This window comes from Mastacembelus armatus, chromosome 7, assembly GCF_900324485.2.
Source record: "Mastacembelus armatus chromosome 7, fMasArm1.2, whole genome shotgun sequence".
Classification (NCBI taxonomy): Eukaryota; Metazoa; Chordata; class Actinopteri; order Synbranchiformes; family Mastacembelidae; genus Mastacembelus; species Mastacembelus armatus.
The window spans coordinates 2,487,105-2,514,840 of record NC_046639.1 but is presented as its reverse complement, the minus strand read 5'-3'; the positions used below and the strand labels follow the sequence as shown (position 1 = coordinate 2,514,840).

Genomic DNA, 27,736 nt, shown 5'->3' with positions numbered 1-27,736 from the left:
TGATTTGAGACGTACTTAGTTTACACATTTGATCTGTTCTCTAATAGACTCTATTCACATATTTCTAAGATAAATTACTGTGTGGTTCTTTCTGTGGGGACTTCACTGGTGTTGGTCTCCACTGCTGATGCTTTGCCTTCCTGACATATGGCATAATATAACATAAAATCAACTTTTGTAATTACTTGTCACTGTACCTTACTTTTGTTAACATTCTATCATCTTCTTCTGATGTGTAATCCCTACTGCTGCTCTGTAAGAACAGTAGAAACTTTAAACTGCCAATTTCATTGCAACCGTGTTTAGCTCACAACACAGTTGTGTGTCTTCATGCAAAGTGAGGGCAGACAAAAGACAAGCAGTCCTACAAGTAACACATCCACTGTTGTGTAATTGATCTTTTGAATTGATCAATCTCACACAGTGTCCTTTACAGTTCAAGATGAAAGAAGGCGACTGATGTATGCTGAATTTCCTCACAAGGTAAAAGGTAAAAGCGATTCACTCTTAAACAGCTATTGTCTTGTGTGTCATCTCCTGGTGCCAACTATTACATGACTCACTCACACTGAAGCCATGAGCCGGGAAGACCTTTATACAAAACCACAGAACAGAGAACCTTTTCACTTTAAAAGTCTAGCTTACCTGGCTCCTTCCACTGATGGCTTGTTTAACGCATAATTTCATTTCTGAAGATTATTAAACGTTAAAAAGGTATGTGTTTGTATAAAGGTTGAGGAAAAAAGAGAAAACTCATGGGTGCAGTAAAAGCCTGAACAAAATGCTTCTTTGGATTTCACACATATGATACTGATTTTAGAAGAATGAGGAAAAAGAAAACAAGTCAATGGTAAAACCCTTCATAACTTCATAGCTTCATAACATATATACTTTCAGATATGAAAATGGTGCTTTCAGTCAATAAAAAACATACATTTCAAGGAAGCATAACACACCTCTAATTTAACAAAACACTGAGTTATGAAAATAGCAATTCATGCAATATCACCTTATCTGCAACCAAAGCATTTTGCTTCACATAACACCATTTCTTCTTTGAAGAACAATAATGACTTCTCCCTACAAGGCTGAAACACTTTGTGAACAACATAATGAAAGAGAGGATCAGACAAAATGACCCAATAACACAATCTCAGCACAGTACAGAAGAGTTTGAAAGCCAAAAGATGACATCCTATTACAAATGGAAAAGATTCTGCATAAAATGACAGTTGTAGATCACTTATTTTGTTCCTTTCCACCACTGTCAGTTGTGGTTGACAACACACACACACACACACACACACACACACACACAGCCACATAAATGAGTTTATTGTTCATTCAAATTCCTCACATCACTCCTCCAACTGATGAAACACAAAACAGGAGGCAAAAGACTTGGTTATATTAATCTGAAAATCAGATCAGGTCATTAAAATAGTAAGGGTGAAAGGAAACATGCATAGACATTTTGTTTTCAATCTATGCGGGAACTTCACACTGACCTACATTCATTTCCTGATGACTTACTCTAACCTGAACATTAGATAGACAGAAATCCCAAACAGCTCTGTCCACAGGCCCTCTGGCTACAGGGTTCATTTGTTAGGTTTGTGTGTGCAGGAGTTAATGTGTTTGTGCATGGGAAAGCAAATGAGAGCGAATAGCAGCCACGTCCAGCCGCTACTCTGCAACTCACAGCCACGGGCAAAGAATTCTGGATAATTTGTCATATTCATTATTCCACAGGCCCTGAACACTGGGGGGGGGATAGAGAGATGGAGGATGGAGAGAGAGAGAGAGATAAAGAGAGAGAGCGAGAGAGAGAGAGAGAGAGATGCAGACAGCCAGTCTGCCACCACAAGCCCTATTTACCCTATCACACAATCTGTTAGCACTGACAGATTACCCCATGTCACTGGGCCCAACATTAGTCTTTGACAGCGAGAGGTTCCCACTTCCTCCCTGATCCTCTCTCATTCCTTTGCCCTCTCTCTGCCATCTTTTATGTCTCCCTGGGAATCTGAACAGTTTCATATTTCCATCAGAGAAAGATCTGGAGGATTTAACATCAGGTTTGACGGGGAACATAAGTAAACATTTATTGAAGATGAAAAGAGCCACTGCAAAGCAATGTGTGATGATGGAAAAGGTCTCGACTTACACAACCTTTACATCTCTGCTTTAGGCTGTAAATAAGCAAACAGTAAACAACAGGGATCTGAAATGATGTCAGGAAAACTTATGCACTAAGGCCTTTAAAATAAAAGAAAATAACAGTTATGAATCATCACCTGGGGCAGTGAGTTATCAGCATCACTGAGTCAAAGCTTTTGTTTTTACATGTTTTTCACACACGCACATCCATGTTGCACACAAAAAGGACACGGCCACACACACACACACCCACAAACTCAAGTAGAAATAACAGTACAGGATGACAGGCAGGTAAAATAATGATACTGGAGCCATGACATGTGGTTACACATATGCAGCCAAATAATTTATATTGTACAGAACAACACGGTGTGCCATCTACTTGTACCCTGCCATCCATGTTGATGACACCATGATGAAACTATGGCAATTTTCACTTTTACTTTCCATCATTCCTGTCCAACCTCGTCCCCCTTTCCTCACCTGTCCATTTCCCTCCCTCCGATCATCCGTCTGACCTCAGAGACAGGCAGCTACACCTTGTTCATTATGTGTCTTAGCATGAGACCAGCCTCTGCTGTTTGGCTCTGACTCCCTCCTGGGGTGATCCAATCCTTGCCTCTCCTGAACCCCACCGCTACAAGTCAGTGGTTCAGGCCTCCCAGGACAATATCAGGTCTGCTGTCCATCTGTCACGGCAGTGTTTGCCAGAGCCACACGTACAGAGCCCTGACTACACAGCTATGATGACTCAAATGATCACTGAACCTAATGCTTAAACATGAGTCTATTGCCACTGAAACAGCATACGTGATAAGATATTCTGATATAAAAAAAAATAACCTGGTGTAAAGATATCGGGAAGACTCAACGTGTTAAACATCTCCACACTATAACCGTTCCAAAAAACACATTAAAAATAAAGGTGCCAAAATGGGCCTAAAAGAAGAAAGATTTTACTTTAACAAAAGGTTCATTTGTATTTTGGGCATGTCTTAATGAAAGTAATGAAACTGTGTGTGTGTGTGTGTGTGTGTGTGTGTGTGTGTGTGTGTGTGTGTGTGTGTGTGTGTGTGTGTGTGTGCGTGTGTGCGTGTGTGCGTGTGTGCGTGTGTGTGTGTGTGTCTCGCGTGGGTTTGCAAGCATGTGTGGAGTGCTGTGCTATGCCAGGAAGCCCACTGCGAGAGCACAGTCATCTAATCTAAGATCAAGCAGCCTTGGACACCTCCTCACTGGTCTCCACTGGGAACAGGATGGAAGGCTGGACGCAAAACACATCCATAAACGTCATTCCTTCTTCCCTCCCTCACTTCTTACACATCACTCTCATCTACGTCTACGACACCTCTTCAGTACGTGCTTTCCTATACTGACCCTATACGTCTGTTTGTGTACTAGCAGCCTCACTAGATTACAGCCTCATGAACTTAAATGTCTCATATGTCTAATGTCAGTTTAATGATGTTATAATCTTGTAACATACAAAGACAAGAAAAGAAAAAGACAAATAATGTGATTTTTTTTGAGAGAAAGGACAAACTGCAAGTGTGGCAGGTTTGGTATGTTAAATATATAACAGTCAGTTAATTTAAAATAGCTTAAAACATGTGGCAGGTGAATCATCAGTTGTCATTGATGATTCACAGTGGGTCTGATTAGCTGGAGATTCATGGCAGATGAGTCTATTCTGTAGTTGCTCCAAGGTTAACAGGACCTCAGCAAGCAAAATCATGGGGCTAACTGGGTTCTATCATTACAGACCTCAGCTGCCAGCAAAGGTACTGCTCTCAACTAGTCACAACTCAAACCATTCACCTGAGAACAAGACATAATGATTGCTTCTTAGTGAGGCATGAGTCTTTCAGTTTATCTACAGCAGAACAATTAACTATGTAATGTTTCTGCCAATGATCGTCTGACCCTGTTTCATTCAGTTTCTCAATTTTGCTATTAGGCAGTTCAGATCAGTGCTGAAATCATAAGTCAGAATGAATTAAACAAGATTTCTGGTAAGCAATGAATGTTTGAAAGCAAAAATGAAATAACGGTCGAATCAAAACAAACAAACGTGGGGATTCGGTGCCTTTACTGTATTTGACATTCAGTACTGTAAATGATATATATTTGGGTTTTAGCCAGTTGTTTAAACGAAACAAGCATTTAAGAGGTAATGTTTAAAATCGTCTGGTTCATAATCTGCTGTAATACCATAAGTGTTTGTTAACCCTTCAACAGAGCCAAGGCAGCTGGGCCCCCCTTCTCCCAGTTTTCATGCTATGCTAACTTATCAATCTTGCTCCTGCAGTTTTAAATTCAACTGACAGGAATGGGAGAGACATTGATCTTGTTCAACTCTTTACAAAAATTTCATCTCATTAATTTTGTAATTTCAAGTCACCAGGAAATTGAAGCGAGGATATTTTTGGTATTTTCTTACCTTAAAAAGAGACAAAAACAATTTGATTGAAGACCTATTTAAGCCTAACACATTTTTACATAACATCTGAAACATGCATATTCTGGGACAGACACAGTGATAAAATATATAGGCCGTTACAGAGGACAGAATGATGGGCTGCGTGTTCAGTGCCTTGCTCAGTGACTGCTGATAGTCATGTTAGACACAATGCTAGCTACCCCTCAGGCAACCAGATATAACACAATGAACCAAGAAGCATTTAATTAAGTCTCCCCCTCAACTGCCTGCTCCATCCACAATACCTTCTTCATTCATCCATTGCTATCCCTTTTGGGAAATCAGATGATCCCTTCTTTCTTCACACCCCAACGCTCTAACTCTAATACCATTTGACCATTCTCCTCATCCTTCTGAGGTAGACTTAGATAGAATTCATGATCAGGCAGTTATACATCAACATGTCTCTGTACTAATCAATATCGTCTTTCCATGCTTTTCCAGGAGGTTTTTCCAGTTGTTGCATTTGTTTTTACCTCCCTTATTCCCTCTGCTCATTTCTTTGAGTTGCCTCCTCTCTATCGGGGTGCTCTTTTAAGGCAGCACTGGATCAAAGTCATGAATACTGTGCGTTAGCCACAGGCATGTAAGCTGACAGCTTATACTCTCCTCCTACCACCCCCTATTGACACACAAACACCTGCAACTTCCCACTCAGAGTCTGACTAAGACTCATGCCCACATGTAAACACAAGCAATACAAACGCTAATGAACATGCACAGTCTTTTATTATGAAAACAAAGTCCATTTCCACTATATAGGCTAATTCCCCACTCAGATCAGATGTCTGCTGCTCCTTGATGTGGGAGGAAAAGAAAAGCACCGATTTTAGAGCGTGGCAATTCTGCTTCTTTTACACCCTATATCTGTGCTCTCAGCAGGGCAGAACGCCACAGGGGAGTGATGAATAAGTGGCAGTTACGTATGTACCAACACCACGGACATACTGTACGTTTAACTGTGGGCCAACACTAAGAAAAACCTGATACGGATTGCTTTTTGTAGACACACGTAAATAAATTCACACAGCTCTGTACGCACTGAGAAGAAAAAATGGGCTCAGACTCCCAGCAATATGATTAAATTATAATAAAAAATAAATTACAATTAATGAACCTAAATCATGTGTATGTATCCATTCACAGTTAGTGCCAAAGCTGGGCATCTGTTAAAATGATAAATCCACTATATGTAAGCGAAGGAGTACGCACTGCCTGTCTGCCGACTTTATGAAATACACCAACCTTGGAACTAGCTTGTCCTCAAATGACACAGTGGATGCACTGTGCATCAACAGGAACAATTTTGCCTGGCGTAGTTTACACAGCATTATGAGGAAAAAAGCTGGTAGTACAGATAAACATGGTGGGATAAAAACAGCACTTCAGATGAAAGCTGAAAATTATGCAGCAGCTTATCAAAGATTCATTGTTATTACCCTGTATTAACGTCCACGCACTCCCTGCAACTCAACACTGAGTTTAACCCTTGAATTCTGAGTCTGAGTCAATTTATGAACAGCAGTGAATATTCCTTAGCTTGTTCCTGTGACCACAGCCTCAATGTTCAGGGTTGGGCTGTGCTCAGACACACGAAAATACAGGTGGTGTTGGTCTGAATTTATTCAAACCTGATATTTTGGGAAAATGACAGCTCTAACCTGACAGACTGATAAAAAGTGTTAACAATATTAGAGAAAGAAGTGGACCTGAGTAAGGAATCTACATGGCAGATACAAAATGATAGAGGGTGATAAGCTGCATGTGTGTCAGACAGCTTGTCTATCTTATGATCCCTGAGGGTGAACTGCTGTCAGCACTGCTGTTCAGACAGCCTGCACCTCAGGGCTCAGCCAGCCCATCTTATTCACAGGACCTCATCTAAGAGAGGAGCTTGTAAAGGGACATGCTCTGCAAAAAAAAAAAAAGTATATATGGAAGTCAAAAAGGAGAAATGGGATTTATACAGAATAGGACGATGTTTAAATAAGAACCAAGAAAAATGACATGTCTGAGTTATTCAATCAGCAAATTATGACGACACACTCAATGGGACCTTAACCATAATCTAATCTCTCAGCAGCATGTGTTTTCAACCCCTTCTGAATCTTTTATATAATCAGGGCTACTTGACCTGCCATCTCTTTCTGAGCCTCCTCACTTATACAACTCTCCACCTACGACACTGAAACTTTTATGTCCAAGAATCATGAAACCAAGAGAGACGAAAACAAAGCCATAAGACACACACACACACACACACACACACACATATATATATATATAGTAACAAGCTCACTGAGTCCCAAGCACAAGCCTGTTCAAGAACATGTGAAAATACAACATTACACATGGAATCCCTGTTCTCTTACATACTGAGGCAGCAAAGAGGTAAGATGACAAATCTAAAACGTTTAATCCCCCAGATTCAGCACTGCTGTTTTCCCAGTGTACTTTCTCTTTTCCAGTTCTCCTTTAACTTATTGTGCTTTTTTCTTTTTTCTTTTTTAATACTGACGACAACCCTGATACTAAAAATAGCACTTCCCCCTCCCACCTGCTGCACTGGGACAAGGGCTCACGAAATGGGGTGAAGGGGGTGAAAGTCAGCGCTCGTCAGTCTGGAAGATTCTTTCATCGAACTGCTGGCAGCCATTCACTACCAGTGCCGCCCCTACAAATGACTCTGGCTTGACAACCCTGAACCAATCAAAAAGCACTGTTGTTAGACCCCATGAGCTACCTGGAGCTCCAGTGAAGATAAGGGACTCAGAGACTGATTACAGACTCTAGGTCATTATGCAGCCTTGTCTAACCCTGTCTGTTTACCCCGTCATCTTTATTTTGAAGTCTTTTCCTCTACCTCTTTGCTGCAGAAGAGGCCTATGACCACCATTTCATTTTTTGGTAAATAACACAGAAGCCCTTTGAAAAGATGAGTGATGGCAGAGTCAGAGGAACATGGGGGGAAGGGAGAATAAGTGTGATGAAGAAGAGGAGGATAAGTTAACAGAGCTAGTCTCGACGGGCTCTGAAAACAGACTGAATGAACCAGAAGAAAGCAGACAGGTGGACTGAGCAGAGCAGACTGGACAGGACGCTTTTTTAAACTCAAAGGGGAAGGAGAGGAAGAGAAGAAGGATGACGCACCAAGGCACCGCTTCATGTATTACAAAGTTTGTAATGTGGTTGCAGCAGTGTTGGTGGCAGCATTAGGTAGGTGTTGTTGGAGAGCTCTTATCCTCAGGATCTTTCTCCATCTAACCACCTACCACTGTTACAAAATGTCACCCCTGACCTGGAACTCTACACACACACTGAGAATATTACACCATGATTACTCCAAGTTATAGCAAATGATTCTTTACTAACATTTTAAGACTTTTTTTTCCAGCCATCATGGCAAATGGTAATTGCTTTGCACAGCAGTAAACTGCTGGGATCTGAGTGACTTCAAGTTACCATATCTGCTGGAAAATTAGTCAATATTATTAGTAATCAGTCTTTTAGTTACACGTTGTGAAGTGGATGCTCGCGCTGGGAAACTCAGCTTTGGCACATTATGCCTGCCTGCTTTAATATCATGGGTGTGAAATTAATTACTCCTGCCGTGAGAGTTGGGTGACAAAGTAGAATGATGAAGGGAAAGTTTAAAAGACAGCAAAACCACCACCCACCACATGTCCACAGCCAACAACACGCAAAAAATAAAAACGCAGACTTGGGTTTTTGGATTTTGTGGGATGTCCTGAAGGGGACTGAATTCTTTAATGAGCTCAGTTAGATTGTAATGACCCAGATTAATCTCCTTTCAGTGAGTTTTGTTCTTTTAATCACTATAGCGCAAAAATCAAAGAATAAACATCCGGTATGGGTGAAATCAATAGTGTGTCGCTAATGGGAATATATGCCCATACAGGTACTGCACAGATGGGATTAAAAATACTGTTACCTAAACATAACCAGAATAGATATTTTCTATTCCATATTTTAATGGAATATAAATCTTGCTTTTGATTTTTGACGTAGCACACTATTTCAAATGGAAATAGCATTGCCAAAAATATTAGGATATTTGATATATTTATATACTAATATTTAGCAACACAACCTTTTGAGGTGTGCAATAAATGACTTCATGTAGTTTTTATTGAGACTGATGTTATTGTTATTAAGACCAGTGTCAGTTCTATAGCAAATCAAAGACACTCAGTTATTATGACAAAAAAGCTTTACATTTAAACACTTTTTAGGAAAAACAGAGAACTAAGAGTTTTCCTACAGCTGAATATACTTATACTCTAAGGGCATTTGTATGTATGTATCGTGCTCAACTGCATCCCTTCTTTCAGCTGCAGTAATATGTCTTTCGCCACCATTCTCTATGCTGATGAATAATCGATGGTGGCAGTACAGTGAGCATAACAGACAAAGCAATGACAGACGAATGTTTCATTCTGCCATTCTTTATATGAAGGTCGGAGGTACCTCCACACTGGTCTGCTGCTTTCAGCAACAATGGCACTCTGTCAGCATCCTGTGCATCTTTCATGTGTATATAGCCTTCCCCACTACATCATTTATTCCTATCTGATGCGCATTCTCATTTGTCCATTATTCCACTTCATCAACAGGGGATGTAAACTCGTGCGTCTCTGACAGAAGTTCAGTTTAGTTGTGGTAATGGTCAAACATCCAACGCCCCTGGTTTCTATAGTTGAATCCTAAGTGTCTAAGAGCTAATGTCCTACCAAAGTCATCATTTGTATAATGCATTACGCTGCTGACAAATAAAATGATGGATTCAACCTTGCTTAATTCAATGCATACAGGGGGTTTGCAACTACAGCTTTACTTGATCTTTTATGAGCAGTTACTCATGGCGACTAATGTCAGCAAACTTTAGATAGATGCTGTTATATAACCACCATTACTGAGCCGGTCTGCTCACTTAATGACTCGTGCGTCTCTCATGCTACATTTTAGCATTTACCATTAGTGTCATTACAACTTACGAGAGGCCGATATTCAGCAAAAGGTGAAAGCTGTGTGTTGTTCTCACTGTGTGTGGCTAGCTTTGAAGTCCACATGTACATGCACGGAAAAGAAACTGCAGCACCACCATCCCATATATGCAGGGAAAACTGAGGAGAGACTATTGATTTTGTGGAAAAGAGGAGGATGATAACGGATGCGTGAATTTGTCATCCAGTGAGAGCCTCAGAGGGAAATGGCCAGTGCAATCATCAGCAGAGAGGAGCCTGTAGGGAGACATTCACACACAAACATGCGCATACACTTCTTTATAAAGACACAAAGGAGTCACAAGACAAAAAGGGAATAAATAAATAGCAGGCTCAGAACTAATGGACCAAAGAGGAGACGCTCAGTTGTTTCAAGCATACCAAACCAAACCTCAACCAAAACCTGACAAGCCTTGTGAAAACCAAGAGCTATTCAATGAAACATCTGACTCCTGCCTGTGTTTTACAAAGGTAGTGTTACTTATAGCCCTGTGACTCTCAACCCGATTGTAAAAGACCGTCGTACAGTTCAATTAGAGCCGCAACAGGTGTGTGATGTACACAGGGTGCATGCAAAATGAGTCACTGTGTATTCACCGGTTGCGCTGTGCAGAAAGAAGAATAGTTTGATTGGCTTCTCTGCTCTAGGGGAAAAAGAGAGGGAAGAATAGAGAGACAGAAACACACTCTTGTAGCACTGTTTTATCAGGTCTCCTCAGTAATTAAAGACACACAGCTGTGGTTACAAGAGGAAGAAAGTGAGAGCTAGCAAAGCGAGAAAGACTTTGATAACGGCACATTTTTGGAGCAAATTTGGGATTAATAACACACTGAAAATGGAGGGACGGATCTAACACTCTACCACTGATCCTCTTAGGTGGGAGTCTTTGTGGCTGCAGCTTTATATGTGTGTGCATGTGTTATAATTATGTACTCAACACATAATTCTCATTTACAGCCTAGGGTTACCACGGAAACACAGACATCCGAGCAATGGATAGCATGTTTAAAAATACGGCACCTAAAAAAATGATTACGTCTCATTGTTGTGTGTGTTTTTTTGACCATGTATGTGACTGTGCCTGTTGGAATATACACAGTGTTGATTCTGCACTGCGGTGTATGAATGTGAAGGAGGTGGGGAGGAGACATAAGGAGAGGGATGTGTTGAGAAAGGGGAGATAATGGGAGGGAGAGGAGGTGGTGAAGAGGGAGGGGCCGATGATGAGAGTGTGGATGGTTTCTATTTTTAGCCTGAATGTGTGATATATGCCAATAGGTGTTCAAACCACGGTGAAAGACACATTGGCAGGCTTCATGAGGATTCTGCATTTTCACATTTAAAACCCCAAACTAATAACTTTGTCTAGTATCACTCAATAGCATTTCTGTGTGATTAAACCACCATAACTAACATAATTACAGTCCATTTTGCAGATGAATGACTGAAGATAACAGCCCCTAATATTTTCTTTCCCTGCTAGGAGGCAAACGTGGCAAAAGCCTTCATAAAACCAAGCAAATTGAATGTGCTGAAATTAAACTGAGTGCATTATGGAGCAGCAGAAGGAATAAAAAAACACATCATGATGAAATCAAATCAGGATTATATCCATGAAGCCATTCAATCATTCGTTAATCCCAAAATGATTGGGCTTTGGGAAAAAAAAATGCAATGCAACAGAAACACACACACACACACACACAGAAACACAATAACACAAATGGATTAAGTGACATCAATCAATAAATCCTGATCACGGAGCAATATCAAAACATCCCAACAGTAACAGATCCAGACAATTTCTCAAACGCTATGCTGAACACAATAAATCGGCCCAGAGGTAAGACACTATTATGAGTGATAGCACAGAAAAAGTCACATCTACTGTGACTGAACTATCGCACAATTTTAAATCTTGCTTCCTTCAATACATCTTTGTTTATAATGCTGCAGTGCTGGGGCCACAATCACTTATTGGATTATATGACTATCACATCAATCACCCCATGCAGTGACTGGTCTCCACTTACTAAAGCATTTATCTTATCATCCTCTCATAAATGGGCTGATGAATTACACCATCCCCTGACTTTGGTCTAATCATAATTGCATCTGTCTCCAATGGAGACCGTTTCTTGTCCCTTTCTGTCTCCGTCTCTCTGAATCATTCTCTGGAGTGCGTCATGCACAAACAGCAAAACTGAGCTCAAGTGGCAGACAAGTTTATCAGTATGCATTGTAACTTAGTGTATGAATGCAGTTTTAATAGTCAAATGTAATAGTACAGTCTACAGTCTAATTAGCAGGTCAGTGAGGCAGAGGTGTTTTGAGCTAAATGCTAACATCAGTACACTAACATGCTCATGTTGATCTGCTATGATAGCACACACACGCGCGCACACACGGTTTTGCTGGTATTTGCTGGTAAAGCAAACTAGTGGAAATAGTGAATTTTAGAATTTTAGGTGCTGGCCCCAGAGGTTAAGGCTAACCGGTGAGAGTCATCACAATTCATCTAATTTCATCCAATAGTTAGATGTTAACCATAGATCATGGTGGCGCTGGAGGAAAAGTCAGGGGTGTGTGCACCAAATTTCATGGAACTTCAATTAAATAATTGTAATATTAATATTTTAAGGACCTTCAGCCTGTGCAATTAGCCAAAATTAGATTTCCATTTTAAATTTTGGCACCAAACAATCCCAAAAACAATGTAGTCGAGAAAAAGACAATTATTTTGCCACATTCTGTTTTGCTTATTTTTGCCTTGAGTCCTGAATGACGTGCACTTTGGTCACCTTTCGAAGACACTTGCTTAGCCTATAGTCGTGTGTGTGTGTGATATCTGCACGAGCGATCGAGCAGCCCTATTCAGTACACGTATGAAACAGACCTCAACCCATACTGGTAATGTAAACACCCTCATGTCTAGTGCTCTTGCCGAGTTACAGATCTCCAATACAATCACTGCACTCTTGCTTTGTTCATTTATTTGGTCTTCAGACCAGTGGGGGGCACATGAACATTATGAGGCAATCATGACCAAACACACTAAAAATAGCAGAAACCAAACTTTAGAGCACAACAATAACGGCAGCAGTAAAACAACACCGAGAACAGGTGAGGAAAACAACCAGCATTTCTGCAGAATATGCAGTAGCTATTTAGCAGCACCATATCTGCTTTTCTTACTTCTTCATAAGCATCCACACGTGAATGCCAACAGCCACTACACAGACAGACAGGTACACATACTCAAGCATGCACATACAACAAACACATTTGGACTGGTAAAGCCCCGAATAGCAGCCATCTGTGAATTTCTAAATGTATTTGGCAACGTTGGCTGCTTGTCCACAGTGTCTGGCTCAAATCTGATACTGTTTCCCAGCATGCCTTCTGTATAGAACACACATCAGTGACCTCACGGCTGGAAATTGGGGCACAGGCCAAGTTTACGACTTAGAGCTGCTCTACAGGGAAGGGAAAAACACACAGAGAGACACACAAAAGCACTTTTCTATCTTTGGTCTGCATTCCTTAAAAACTTTTTCTTACTCCCTGACCATCTTTCATCTATCTGCTTCAGTGTCTCTCTCTCTCTCTCTCTCCTTGTTTGATGACCAATAGATTGCAGTCTTCAACCTCATCTAAACACGTTTTTCTCTCCCAGCACTCCATTTATCACTCTAACCTTCTCACTGAATCCCCTCTTCCTTCTTCCTTATCGACAATACAGTGCACACTGGTCAAATTCGCTGATGATTAACAGCAAAAGCAGAAGGAACAAGATATCTAATATTAACAAGTCTTCATGGAAGGTGTGAGCTCTTCTGTAGCTGTCTGGAAATGCTGTGGGAAAGAAACAGGAAACAAAGCAAAGTGAAAGTTGAAATGTTGAAATGTGAGATTCATAATTCAACCTATGCTAATTATAGCAGCCCAGGTCTCATCTGCATTTGTTAAAAGTCACAGCTCCCCCACGGTACAGCTTAAGCACAACCAACACAGAATGTGTCTCCTGTGCTGCTGGAGACGTGCATTTTCTCCTGTCTCTCGTCTGTCACTCAGTCTCTAAATGCACTTCTCTCTTGACAATTTATTTCTCACACTTTCTGGCTCATATGTATACACTGTACACATATATACACACACACACACACACACACACACACACACACACACAGCACATCAAATCCTGTGTAAGTCAAGAATACTAATGTAGATACAGAAGGGAGAGGTTTCCAGGGTGTCTGGTCACAGTGTGCCCGGCCAAGGGGCACTATTGGAAAGCTGTTGCTTCACTTACAGCCACCTGCTGCCAGCCTGCTCCACCTGGCCTGTGAACATTCATTATGGTCCAAAGCACTTGACCACAACATCCATCACTGCAGACTGATCTATATTCACCAATTAGGCTGCTGCTATCATCACCGTCCAACACTGATTAGTCACATTGGTAATGTGAGTGGATAAGAACCTGGATTGCATAGATAAATCCGCCTGCATCGCACTGGTGATTTAGTCATGCAGGCATCTCAGTCAGAATGTAAAGTATCGGTTAGTGGTGGAGGGAAACTACAGAGGCAATTCAGGCATTATTAAACTGGGGGGAAAGTCTGCTGGCATTTTTAATGCACAGTTGGCATACTTAGGATTATTTTTATTTAAATCAAAGTCGGTGTTTATTTCTGCATGAGATAACGTGCAAATGTGTTTCACATTCAGGTTTTTCATGGACCTGAAGAACTTTGGCCTATCAATAACTTTATTTTGTTTTGCTCTAATGATCTGCTAGCGGTAGTATTAGTTTGCCTGTTTCCATTGGTAATGTAACCAATGTCCATCACAGTAGTGTGTCCAATAGAATTCATCTTATTTGCAGTACACCAGTGAGAAACTAAATTAGGATTTTGACAGATTCTTCATGCAATAATCTACAGAAAAACAGATCTGCCTCATAAAAAAGCTGCCACAAAAACTGAGGGAAGTTATCAGACATTGGATATTGCCTTTCCCCTACTGTGCATTATTAGCAGACAGTCTGTTTTGAAAGACATAGTTAATTTCACTCTACTGTGCCACAGAAGCAGAAGGAAATTTCTATATTAACTTTACTGAAGAACAGCCTCCACTGAGTGTTTTCCACTCATTACCAAAACAGTCTCTGAAATGTGATAACCCTCTGTGAAATGGGATTAAGTTGCGCACCAGTTGTTCCTATGTACAAATTTGTATTTTTATGTATTTGACAGAAGCTATGACCATTGGGTTTTATATGTCCTTATGCCTCACCCCCCCCCCCCCTTTTGTAATGTTAATCATTTTCTCTTTCACCTCACAAACATGCTGGGAAGATGAGATTCCCCTGCTGTGTGTCTACACATGCCCAAGGTTACTGAGCATAGAGCACAAACTCTGATAAATTAATTGTAATATAGCTTGAATTGAGTAGATGTTATGGCTGTGCACTGCAGCAGTGCAGGTTTAAAGTCACTGTGCAGGCAAATGTGTGCATGTATTTAAAGGAGAGAGGGAGCCAGAATGAAAGAAAGAAGAAGAGTCTCATGGACTGTGCGGCAACACAATGAAGAAGCTGGTCAAAAAAATGTCCTAGTTTAAAAAACATGTTGAAGTCAAAAGAACTTATGAGAAATATTTACACATCATCATTTCGTATGAGGAGATAAAGGAAAAAAGAGACGCGGTCAGTGCATGTGTAGAGATGCAACATGCTATCAAGACAAAGAGATAAGCAAGCTGACTGATTAAGATTGGAGATTGCATTTAAGATTACACATGCATTTGAGAGTTTCTGTTTCCCTGCAAAATTGCATTTCTTGATGTTATTCTATACAGATGACATCTAAGCTAAAATGATTTACGGTTCCAAATTAACAGCAAAGTTTTTTAAGTTAATAAGATAAAAAAATTAGGTTCCAAAGTCTGACACTTTTGCATATTAGAATCTCTGTGAAGCGTCAGTTGATTCGTTTCATGCTACAGGTTAAAATATGTAGCCTCTAAATATAAATGACTTTGAATGTTACAACCACTTTTCTCAAACTGCCAACCCCAAGTACATCTAATAGCAACCTATTCTCAAGACAGACCTGTCTATATGACACATTGCCTCTGGATGGTGAGGTTATCCTATCCACTAAGCCTCTGCGGAGAAATAACATTTGCTCATGCCCATCAGGTCTTTGATAGTTTGATTGTGCAAGACTTAGGTGTATTGTTGTTTATATGTATGCAATCCCCTTAACAGCTAAAACGGGTTCCTTGTGGTGCTTCATCATGATTTGTTACTCATAGTACACTGATAGCTTTCATGATTCCCTTGCCTTAAGAAGTGCTTTTAAATCGGTTTTGCATATCAGCTGAAAACTGCATTAACTTATGAGCTCTCTGTTTTGAGCAGGTCATTGATGTGGTGTTAATTTAATGCTAATAAGATTAAAACATAATGCAGACTGTCTCCAGTCAAATGAGGCTGGTGAAAGTCCTTAAAGGGACTTGTTATTGAGCGGCAGCAGACCATGGCCTTCCTCCTTACAGAGCACAGAGGTAGAAGACGGGTCACACACAAGAGGGGTTTGGAAATTGAATTAATATTGCCACCAGTCAACCTCTGAAGGGAAAAAAGGCTTACTGAAATCTATTAATGGTGTTAGTCCATGACTTGACTTTTATGCTCTTCCCAGTGCTTGGCACTGTCAGATGGCATATGGCAGGATTAATCCCCCAGCATGTGTAATCCCCAAAAGACATCTGGATCAAAAAAGTTGATTCCTAGATTTGCAAAGGACATGTACAACGTCCATGTACTGAAACTAGATTGACAATACACAGCAGAGAAACTGAATATATTATCGTATTGGGCACAATATTCAGCCATGAAGTGAGAAGCTTACTTTTTTTTTTTTTTTTTTGAAACTGCGGCAAATCAAATGTCATGATACTGAAGCACATCAGAGGGGAAAGGAGTGACAAAGACAACCCTACACACACACACACTCTTATACTACAGCACAGGAAGAGCTCCAGAGACAAGCATTAATCCCCACAGATTTAGTGTCACAGAACAATTGCTTTTGTCACCCTGCATAATCAGCACACAACACAGTTTATGAATTACAGTACAGTCAGAAAGGCATGGGCTGGGCACAGTGTGTATTTTTGTGCGTGCGTGTGCATGAGTGAGAGAAAAATGCATGCATGTCAGCGGGAGAGCGAGAGAACAAAATAAATGACACATACCTGCTTGAAAGCCTTGGCTGTGAAGATGGAAGATTAATCAGAGCCATTCAGACAGCATTTACTGCATTCTCTACAGGGAGATGAGAGGCGATTTATTTCTGTAACTTGGACTATACAGTGTATGTACAGAAAACCATCCCTCACATTCCACTTCAGCCCTCATTATCCCCTCAGTAATGAGCAGGTCTACCCAGTGGACACAACACTGTCTAATCCATAATTGTTTACATTCTGGTGTTTGCTCACAAGTCAAGTAAATCAAGGGCCACTCGAATAAAACAACTAAAACAATACATTACTCAATCAACTCTTTTATTTTTTTAATGTAATTCAGTGAATGTTTTACATTATTGTCTCTAAGCTTAGCATGTTAGCATGGTAAAATCATTAATTTGGCCTGAATTCCCTACACTGCAGCTAGCGTAGCTATAAACTGCCAAGAAGCCCAAACATGAGCCTTGATAAGTTTTCACAGAGGGCCATGCCCCTTGTGCCGCACAAAAGCCTAAAGGGTGCAGGAAATTATATGAATGTGTCTTTACACCCCCTCAGTGGGTAGCAGTCATCAGTTGTCCAGGATTTTGCTAAACACCCTGGAAACTGATAATTACAGACTCATTTTCAGGTTTCTCACTGAAAGCCTGCTGGTAATTGAATTGAAAGGAGTGAGGCAATTGTAGGGGGCCTGGAAAGACCATAGCTAAAGGCAATCAGCTGTGACAGACAGTGAAAGAGAGACAGGGACGGAGGGACTGAGAGAGAGAGAGAGAGAGAGAGAGAGAGAGAGAGAGAGAGAGAGAGAGAGAGAGACGGTTTGAGTAATGAAATGTTTACATGTTATTTTTCTTTTGCTTCAGCACCTTGAGCATCACTCCAATCACTTTCGTTAGACAAAGTTAGACAGGACACAGTGTCCTCCTATATGACAATGCAATATTCGCATGCATCTCGCGTCAATAATGAAACAGGATGGCAAAGCAAAGCACATGCTTGAAATACCTCACTGAAAGATCCTCTCTGTCAATTACCCTTCACAGTCACACTGGCCACAACAAACTCCACCCTAGGCTGACAAAGTGACCAGGTAAATGCATTTTGTAAAAGCCTGAAAGGTTTGGTGCTCAATATTCCTTTATAAACGGGCAAACATCCAGATCTCTGCTTGAAAAGAGGATAAAATACAGACCAAAAACAAAACAGGGGGGTGTGAGCGAGCACCTGGCAGGGCTGAAGAATCATTTCAGTAGCAGATTCTGAAAGGCAGACTGGGGTGCAGTATTGACTTGTGTGACCTCCAACACAAAAACACAAGCAGCAGGTACCAACTCTCCGAGCTAGTGCATTCCTTCTTTTCAACATGTTTAATCTGGTCTTATTGATTCTTCATATAGGAGGTTATTGATTGTGTGCAGATTTCTTTTGAGGTTCTTGGACCAATTTTCACCTTGTGAAAAAAGTTGCTTTTCAAATGCTGCTTTAATCATGGATGGATAAAGGAAGTAACGAGCCCCACAGCAAAATTGTAAGCCATGACATACACACAACTAAAGCAATCGTTAAGAGCTGGTTATCATCTTTGTTAGTAACTACTAGTAACACAATGTAATTGATTGAAAATTAATTAAAAGATAATTGTGCTGTTAGTTTAAGCACATTGTTATTGTCTGTACTTGTGACATAAATGGAGACCTGATGTCATGTCGTGACCAACACCAGGTAATTGCAAAGGGGTTTCACTGTATATATACTGTATACACACACGCACACACGCACACACGCACACACACTGTATATTATATAAGGATATAAGTGTCTATCCGGAATTAAGAGCATAGGAAGAAGAGCATCTTTCTCACATATTAGTTATATTCAAGTCCAATCCATATAAATAAGTAATAAATAGTAAGCCTACTTTAAATAATTAAAATGTTCAAAATAAAGAATTATTCTATAAAATTATTTCTTGATTCAAACAGGTATTTAACACATTATCTTACTGGGCTTTGCAGTCTTATGCATTTTTATACTTCGTACTGACCATAGATGTGCTCATTCTTCAGAGTGGCCATTGGAAATAAACCGTTTTTACTCATTCCACAACAGGGAAATTCACATTGTCACAGGTACAACTTGTTTTACTCTCTGAATCCACTGTAGGTGATGGTGTAAGCTAATAAAAAAAAATTACCTAAAAACTTGATTCATGTTGTCATTCTACTTTAGTTATTCTAAAATTAATTTCCATTTGAATTTCTAAAAAAAAAAAAAAAATGCATCAACTGTAATACAGTGCACATAATTGCTAATGGGAGATGGATGCCATTTAAATAGGAGTCAGATGACTGGGTAGGAAGCAGTAGCATGCTTCTCTGCTCTGGAAGACAGACAGGAAGAATAACAGCAGGGAGTCGAGATTCAGTGTTTCTAATGCATGCTTTTGTACATCTGTGGATAAAAGTATTTTTAATCTTTATTTTAATATCAGTGAGTTCAACTGGTCAGTGTTGCACAGAAACCATCTTAAGGTCAAAGGTAGATACTGTACTGCCGCATTACTGAAAATTGTCTGGCTTCACAATCTAGTCAGTGAGAGAGAGGAGACAGACACACACACACAGACACACACACACACACACACAGACACACACACACACACGTTTTTATTTGCCTATGAAAGAGGTATGAAATGTGGATGATCCGTTAAGTCAATTTAGGAATTTTGACTTCTGTTATGCTGCAACGTTGGTGACCAACCCCCACTGACAGTGTAGGTAAGGAAGTAATAATCCATAATTTGTGACAAGCCTTGATATAACTAAGCCTGGGTGAAATTAGGTTACAAAGTCTTACTAGAAATCCTCCTAAATGCTAAATGTCTGCTGTAGTAAATAAATGAATAAAGAAAGATGATAGATAACGGCTGTGGAAGGTGTTGTCAGGAAGTAAAATATAAAAATCTCTGATCCATGACTTTCTGTGTCATTAAAGGCAAAACTTACACATGGGCTCCAGAACATATAGAACATCTGACACAATAACACAAACCGTAATGAAACACTTTCTGGGTGAAGATGAAACACAAACAGCACTGCATTTCTTGGTGCAGAAACGTGTGATGTGCATGGGCTGATGTGTTGTTTCAGCACGTCCTAGGTCTTCTGTTTTACCTGTTATTGTGATCTTTATCTGTGTAATGGCATCTGATCCAAAGGCTTTTGGAGTCTTGTTGCAGGCATTGTTATTTTTTAAACCATATTCAGAGAGGAGTTCAACATACTGATTGCATGTAATTACCTGTTCAAAGCATTGTTTTACATTCTGTGATAAACAGTAAGATTTGCTACTGTAGGCTAGCTCCCTAATGTATAGCAGTAAGTGCTTAACACATTGAGTAGTTTAGCCCACATTACTGAACTGAGCCATGGTAGTCATACATCATCTACACTACAAATCTCTGCAGTGTATGATCCCATGATCCTTTGTCATTAAGCAAACTCTAAATAGGCCGTAATTAACATGAGTGCAGGTCAGCTCACCCCTACTCATGACTGAAAAATAAATGAAATCATTTCAACGAGAAAGAAGAGATAAAGAACAGGCCCAGAGCAAAAGCGTCGTTGTCATGTTAGCTCCTTAACTGTTCTCATACGTCAGCTGTGACATGTGTTAGTGACATCACACTTACTGTAGGTGCTATCGCTCAGTCGTGCTCTCATCACCCGCTCTAATTAGCAGCACAAACAGCGGCCACCATATGTGTGTGTCTATTGCACAAATCAATACTTGCTCATCTGCGCTGATCATCTTTCTCACATATTGCCGGCTCTAAAATGAATGCTCTGTAAATCAGCGCTCGATGGAAATCGGTTTCGAAAGAGGGTACAGACACATGCGTGATTTAAAGATGCACACACAGTAGGACACATAACTCTAAACACAAATTAACACAGGCAGCCAATTTGCAGACACCGTCCATATACATCTACTACACATACACACACACAGCTCCTGCCAACAATAGCATATGTTAGAGGTCTTGAGTGGCAGTCTGGGAAATAGACGGCCATGCATTGATCTGTGTGAGCAGTGATCAAAAGAAGCTGGTCTTTGATGAGGGAATGAATCATTCTCAGGCATAGCTATGCTAATGACTACAACACAACCCATCCCTCCGGCTCTCATCAATACGTCACCAATGAGTCTGCAGAAATGCAAAGAGAATGCCTGATGTGTTGTGTAACAGAGGGAATTTTATGAAAGCACTGGAACTGATTGTTTTTATTGCTCAAATAACTGCACATTGTTTAGTAGTGTTGTATATTACCTACAAGAAAACAATTGCAAATTACATAATAAACTCTAACACAATAAATGGCAATGATGTTTGGAAAAAGAGATAAATTGCAAAGACAACCCATCATGATATGCGTATTTGGCAAAGGTTGAATGTTTTCGGTGTTTAAAAACACCAAAAACATTTCAAATAGTCAATACAAAAGCCTAAAAAAGTCCAAGAGTCCATAGTCTTTGCTGAGGCACAAAGTAAGAAGACAAACATTTTCTTCTTATGCCAAATATTATTATTTTAGCTACTCAACTGGGGTAAATCCAACACTGGGTTTAGTCTGATAATTTGACTCAACCCACATTTTGTTTCACTTTGTTTATTCAACCTGGCACTAGGCCTCATGCACAAACACCAAGAATATCACCTGTTCATCAGGTGGTGTGAGATTTGTGCATGCTGCATGTCTGTTAAGCTTCCCTTGGCACTGTTCATTCACAAAAAGTCACAGTAAGAGTAGAAAGAGCAGAAAGAATGAAAAGAAGAACTTCCCCACGTATTTAGGAGAGTTGGTTGCATTAAAGGACCCTCAACAATTAGAAAAAGTCAGTGATGTGTAGTGCTGGGAATGGTTTGGGCTACGTGAAGTGAGACACTTAGAAAATGTCTTTCTAGAGCGAAGCAGTTCATGACTAATATGTGAGGTGCTTACAGGGATGACAACCACTGAGATTAGGCAGGAGAATATTACAACTAAAGTGGGTGATGTTACACTATCAGGTGCAACGGGGGATTACAGCGGAAATCAAGCATGAGGAAGCTGTTGGACAGAGAATTTTCTTCTTAACTACTCAAATGTAAAAGCCGCTATACAAAAATATGCCAATAAAAATACAGAACCTGATAGATACCTCTCAGTCACTGGGCAAACCAAGAGAATGAATATGTTCACAGGACTGATTTATTCTTGATGCTTATTGTTACATGTTGGCTTATTTCTTACTTATTCACATTTATTTGAATAGCAAGTGAAGTATCCATTACACCAGTGGCGTCACTATGAACTACCTTAACTCAGTGTTTCTCCAGGCAAACAAAAACTGTAAGCATCTAAGAGTTGATGATAATATCTGTAACAAACAAACAGACAGCTGTCCAACAGCCTGTATGGCCACATCAAACACATTCTCATTATTTTTGTTGCTTTATGGATTTAATTAGGTGCCTAACAAGCTACACGATAAAGATGGGGACTTTCTTAATCTTACCATCAGAAATTAAAGCTAAGAATAAAAACCTCTGAGAGGTTAATCATTTCTCCAGCTGTCAATTGGTAAAACACCAGAACTGTATGAACTACTGAACAAAGTGCAATAGCTCCTGCAGCCAATATTGATACACATTAGATATAATAGCTATGTTGGCTTCCTCCATCAGCGATAAGAGTCGAAACCTTTTGAGCATCACCAGCCAGCAGCTGGAAGACGATCAGCGCTGATGGGTGGTGATTTCGCCAACACCTGGTCCTCCTTTTTACTCTTCCTGGCTAACAGCACAGAGACATTTGACAGACAGTACGATGCTCCACAGATTCAAACTTTGCATCTTTATGGCAGACTTTCAAGTTGCCTCCCTCACTGGATGGAATCCAAGTTGAAAATCAGCAAAGAGGCCTTTAGAGAAGTGAATATTCACAGTTGAAGAGAGAAGAAGAGCATTGTATTTCCTTCTATTAATTAGATAATGCTCCACCAATTATTTTGGAAAAATGAGTTTCTCAAATGGTGCAGTCAGGGACAAACTTTGATAAGATACAGGTAGTCACTCACTTTTATGCTAGGATATTAGCATTTTAATGAGCATTATGTCAGTGTTGGAAAAACTAAATTCCAAACACAACAACAAAACACGTCCACTTCACTGCAACTCATTGTTAGAAGAAAAATATATTACGTGTAAAACTAAAGCTATTCTGTTTTAATTAGGTTTTTCTTTCATTCTTAATATTAGTGTAGTGAACATTTGCTGAGTTTAAACATTTGACTATAATAATGTTTTAGACTTAACAAAACGTTTTAGTTTTAGTAAGGCACAACACATGATTCTGAACCAAACAAAACAAAGAGCACAAAATTTAAGAAACCTTGTTAAACTCTACGAGGATCACACTAGTGCAATCAGGTCCATTAAATGTGCATCTTTTCACAGAGCAGATATGAAGCCTAACTGGACCAGTAATAAAAAGTGAGGGGTTAGCAGTTGCAGCATCTCTCTCATAAATCCAGACAATCACCCCGTCTGCCTCCTCCCCAGCCAGACAACAGTTTATAACGCAGATTCAACCAAATATGACAAATGCTTGAAGTTATTATCATTCAAAAGGTCAAAATCAATTTGTTTAACAACCCAGGGAACAAAATCCCTCACAGGTCTTATTGCTTAAATGTCTCTGATTTAGCTAAAACCTCACTTCTGTGTGCCTGTCTGCCCCTCATTCGCAGGATTTGAGCTAAGCGTTTTAGCCCTGCTAGAGAGTGAATGTGGGACTCTAAGGATGGCAGTCCTGGTTAAGCATGGCTGGGTAAATGGTTTTTTTTTTATTTTGTTTTTTTAAACTTTGTCCAGTTCGTCAAAAGTAACAGTGCAGCTTCAGGGTTAGCGTTTGAGGATTTTAGAGTCTTATCTTGTTTGTAACAAAGCCAATTTATATCAAAATATTGTTCCTGCAAATACGTCTTGCTGTGATCTGATTTTCCAAATAATGAGAAAGTCAGATTCAATAAATAGATGCCCATTTGTGTGTTTTTCTCCCTGTCCCGTCAGCACAGTCTCTATTTCTGTTCTCTTCTCACATATTGTTGTCATTAAATCAACTTCCATTTCCAGGAAAAAAAAAAAAAGGAGAGGTGCACTACAAAAAGCTATTCACCTGGTATTTCATTACTCATTGTTGAAGTGGGATTATGATTCTGATTGAGGCTGGATTATTGCTAGACTAACAAAACACTCTAAAGGCCACAGCGGACAAGGTAGCGTGTATGTGGCACCCTAGGGCACCCTTGTTACATGTATGTGGATGTGCTAATGAACATAGTTGTGTGTACGTAAACACATGCAAAAAACAAAAAACAAGACACAGCAGCACAAACACCGGGGCTAAATATCAAAAGTTAACAGTAAATTAAACAAGGGCACGTAGATAAATATGAGTATCTCTACAATAAGAACAAAGCAGAACCCAACGCAGCACAAAACTACCTGAGGTAGAGTATGTAGACAGGAAAACGAGGAGTCAAGGAAAATGCATGTGAGAACTGTCTTTGATCTCAGTTATTCAGATGAGTATAAATTGCTGTCAGCAGGCAGTCAGGATGCTCTTCCACAGATTCCAGGGCAAGTTAGTGAACGAAAAGGTGGAAACACATTAAGAAAAGATGGTGCTTCTGAAATCATATTCAGCATTTGAACAAAGCAATACTTGGAAAAACCACAAACGAGGTCTGGTATGAATATGAAAACACCCGGCAATATTGGCATTCATGCCTTAGTCTATGCCCAGGTGCACAAAGACGAATACCATTTATGTGTGTATGATCTTGTGTGTTTATAACGTAAACCGAAAGCATAGACCAGGGTGTCAAGCGGCTTTATATTAGTCAGTGGATCACATCATTAGTCACTCTGACACCCACTTCTGGCCACAGTTTTACTGATGAGGCCAAGCTCAACAACTAACCCCCTCTTAACACACACAAACACACATGTCATCCTCTTTTATAGTGCTACTATAAACACAACAGGAGACTACTTTAGTGTCTCAGGTCTCACTTCAGTGGAAAGACACAGGTGTTGTGTGAGCGTGTTGTGTGGACAGCAACGCGAGCAGGTGCATGTTCGTAAAATGAACAGACAGCCCTAGCAGAGAATGCCTTAGTGCTTTCCACATACCGAAGACTTGTTCCAGAAACAAACATCTGCTCAATACCAGATCTTCTGGGCAGGTTGTGACTGGCAGGGCATGATGACAGGGTGCCAAGTGTGTCACAGCAATGAGCTCAGAGCCATTTATGGCCTCCATGACTCTGACATTTAGCAGGATGCTGCAATTTGTCAGCCCTTCAGTCTGACTCACAGATCCACAACAGGGGACACTAATAAAACACATTACCATTAGGGCTAATAGTGCTGCATCACAGAACTGTGTGCGTACGTGCACACAATCTAAAATTAATGATGTATGCGTGGTTCCCCTCACTGCCATAAAATGACTGGTGGAAAGTATACGATGACATAAAAATGGGGAAAAACAGGTTGGGAAACATCACAAAAGACTGTATGAAAAATGCTGAACATGTTCACCTTGTAAAACTTACAGCTAATTCATGACTTTGTAAAAATAACAAACAGCTCTGGGCTGCAGGTTAATTAGGCATTCAGCAAGTAATGGTAACATGTACGCCTTTTAAAATTATTTAATAATATTAATTATCTCAGTCTCTTACTCAAACTCAACTGATTGACTCGACGACTTGTTTGCCTCTTGTAATCTAGAGTATTTTGATATTCTGCATTAGAGCCTTTTTTTTTTTTTTCCCCAAGAGGCACTTAATTTTTCAAGGCCAGAAACTAGTTTACGTCTCAAAGAGCAAGTTAAGGAGAAGGGCTCTCAAAATGCAGTCAGTGTTTCAGTTAATTCTCACTGACCACAAGCCAAGTAAGAAAGGAAAATAACAGCATAATCTGTTTCTCTATAACTTTTTACTCTGATGCTTTCAACTTTCCCCTTTGCTCCGCTTCTACAATTTCCCGTATGTCTTTCCCTCTGTGTCGATTATCGATGGTGTCTTTGCATTATCGATGCAAATACACTGCTGGGAGAGAACACCTTGATGGCTGCTCTTCACCCCAGAAGAACACAGTCAAACACAGTGGATTCAGCCACATTGAGTAATACAAACTGCTATTTCTCTGAAGTCTCCTATCATCATGTGTAAAGTTTGTAAGTGTATCTTGGAAAGGTTACCACTGACTTCTGAAGCAGTTTCAAATGAAATCACACATCGGACTTCCACATAACAGACTCGACTACAGATACACAGCTACATATTCACACACTGTCATGCAAATACAAACACTTGCACACATGCACACACACACACACACACTGCACTCGCAACCAGATAAAAGAGGTGTCTGCTCTGATCTTACCCGAGCGTTGTCATAGTAACGATGGTGTACCAGAAGGAGGCTGGGATGCTGGTGAATTTGCTGGAGCTTGAACCCTTCTCTGCGTAGAACATGACGGTAGCAAAGATAATTATGGCCATAGTGAGGGAGAAGAGCAGGAAGCCCAGCTCTGAGGCACAGCTCTTCAGTGTGTAGCCCAGGATGCGCAGGCCCTGCGAGTGCCGGGAGAACTTAAAGATACGGAACACACGGAAAACACGGAGAGTCACAAAAGCGCCACTCACGTCCTCGTTGTCAGTCATCACCAGGCCGATGTAGTAGGGTAAGATGGCCACTACATCAATAATGCTCATGACAGACCTCATGAAGCGGTAGCGGCTGGGCGCAGCAAATAAGCGCATCAGGTACTCCACGGTGAAGATCATAACGCAGGCCGTGTCCATGCAGAAAAAGGCCACTGTGTAGCGCTCACCGCATGGCACTTCCTTCTGATTGGGCGCTGAGCCACAGGGAACTGTCTCCACCACATTGGTGATTACAGAGACAGCAATGAAGAAGCCGGTGACGTAGTAGAAGACGAGGGCCATGGTGGATGTGTGAGGGTTCTCGAAAGCCCGCCACATGGTCTCCCTGAAGGTCATGTTGGGAAGCTTAGCGTCCTTGTTGTCCTCCTGGTCATCCATCAGACGCTCTGCATTCTCCCTCTTCCGGTCCTTGTACTCTTCATAGCAGCAATCACCGATGATCTCTGGGACGATGCCAAAGAAAGCCAGCTCCTCGTCATAGGAAGAGATGCACTCATAGCGTGGGTAGTGGAGCTTGCCTGTGCGGTAGAAGTTGAGCACGCTGCGGAACACGTCAGGGTCCCGGTCGAAGAAGTACTCTTTGGTCTCCTCGTTGTAGAAGAACTCCTTTTCGGAGCTGCCCAGCAGGGTGTCTGGGTAGCGGTCCAGCGTATTCCTCCAGGTCTGGAAGCGCCGTCCACTAACGTTAAGAATGATTAGCTCATCCTGCCTCTTGTTCTTCTCGGTGGGTGCCACTGGCATAGGCAAATTGGCCACAGGCATCCAGCCAATCGCTGCCGCCCGGGCAAAGGGAAGCCATGCCGCTACTCCCGCCGCCATGCTCTGTCCGGCTCGGGGTGTAGGGGGGGACAAGTCCAGCACCTTCACGACCAGCTTGACTTCAGCTCATTCACCATCTGAAGGGAAGAGGGGGAGTTTATTAGACAGGAATCACAGGAATGCTGTTTTTGGTCATGGGGGAGAAAGCGAGAAGGAAAGTGAAGTGCAAGAAACACATAAAGGAAGAGAAGGCTGAGCCAGTGAGAATTGGGA

The 27,736-nt window shown here is 40.7% G+C and overlaps 1 protein-coding gene across 2 annotated transcripts in view; it reads right to left on the bottom strand.

The window, feature by feature from the left end:
• kcnd3 (potassium voltage-gated channel, Shal-related subfamily, member 3) overlaps window positions 1-27,736 on the bottom strand; it is an 83,215-nt gene that overhangs the window by 54,570 nt on the left and 909 nt on the right. For both annotated transcript variants that reach the window (XM_026332612.2, XM_026332613.2), the window contains exon 2: window positions 26,421-27,600. In XM_026332612.2, coding sequence (XP_026188397.1) covers window positions 26,421-27,523 — 1,103 coding nt within the window. In that variant the 5' untranslated portion in view covers window positions 27,524-27,600. The remainder of the gene's footprint in view (window positions 1-26,420; window positions 27,601-27,736) is intronic.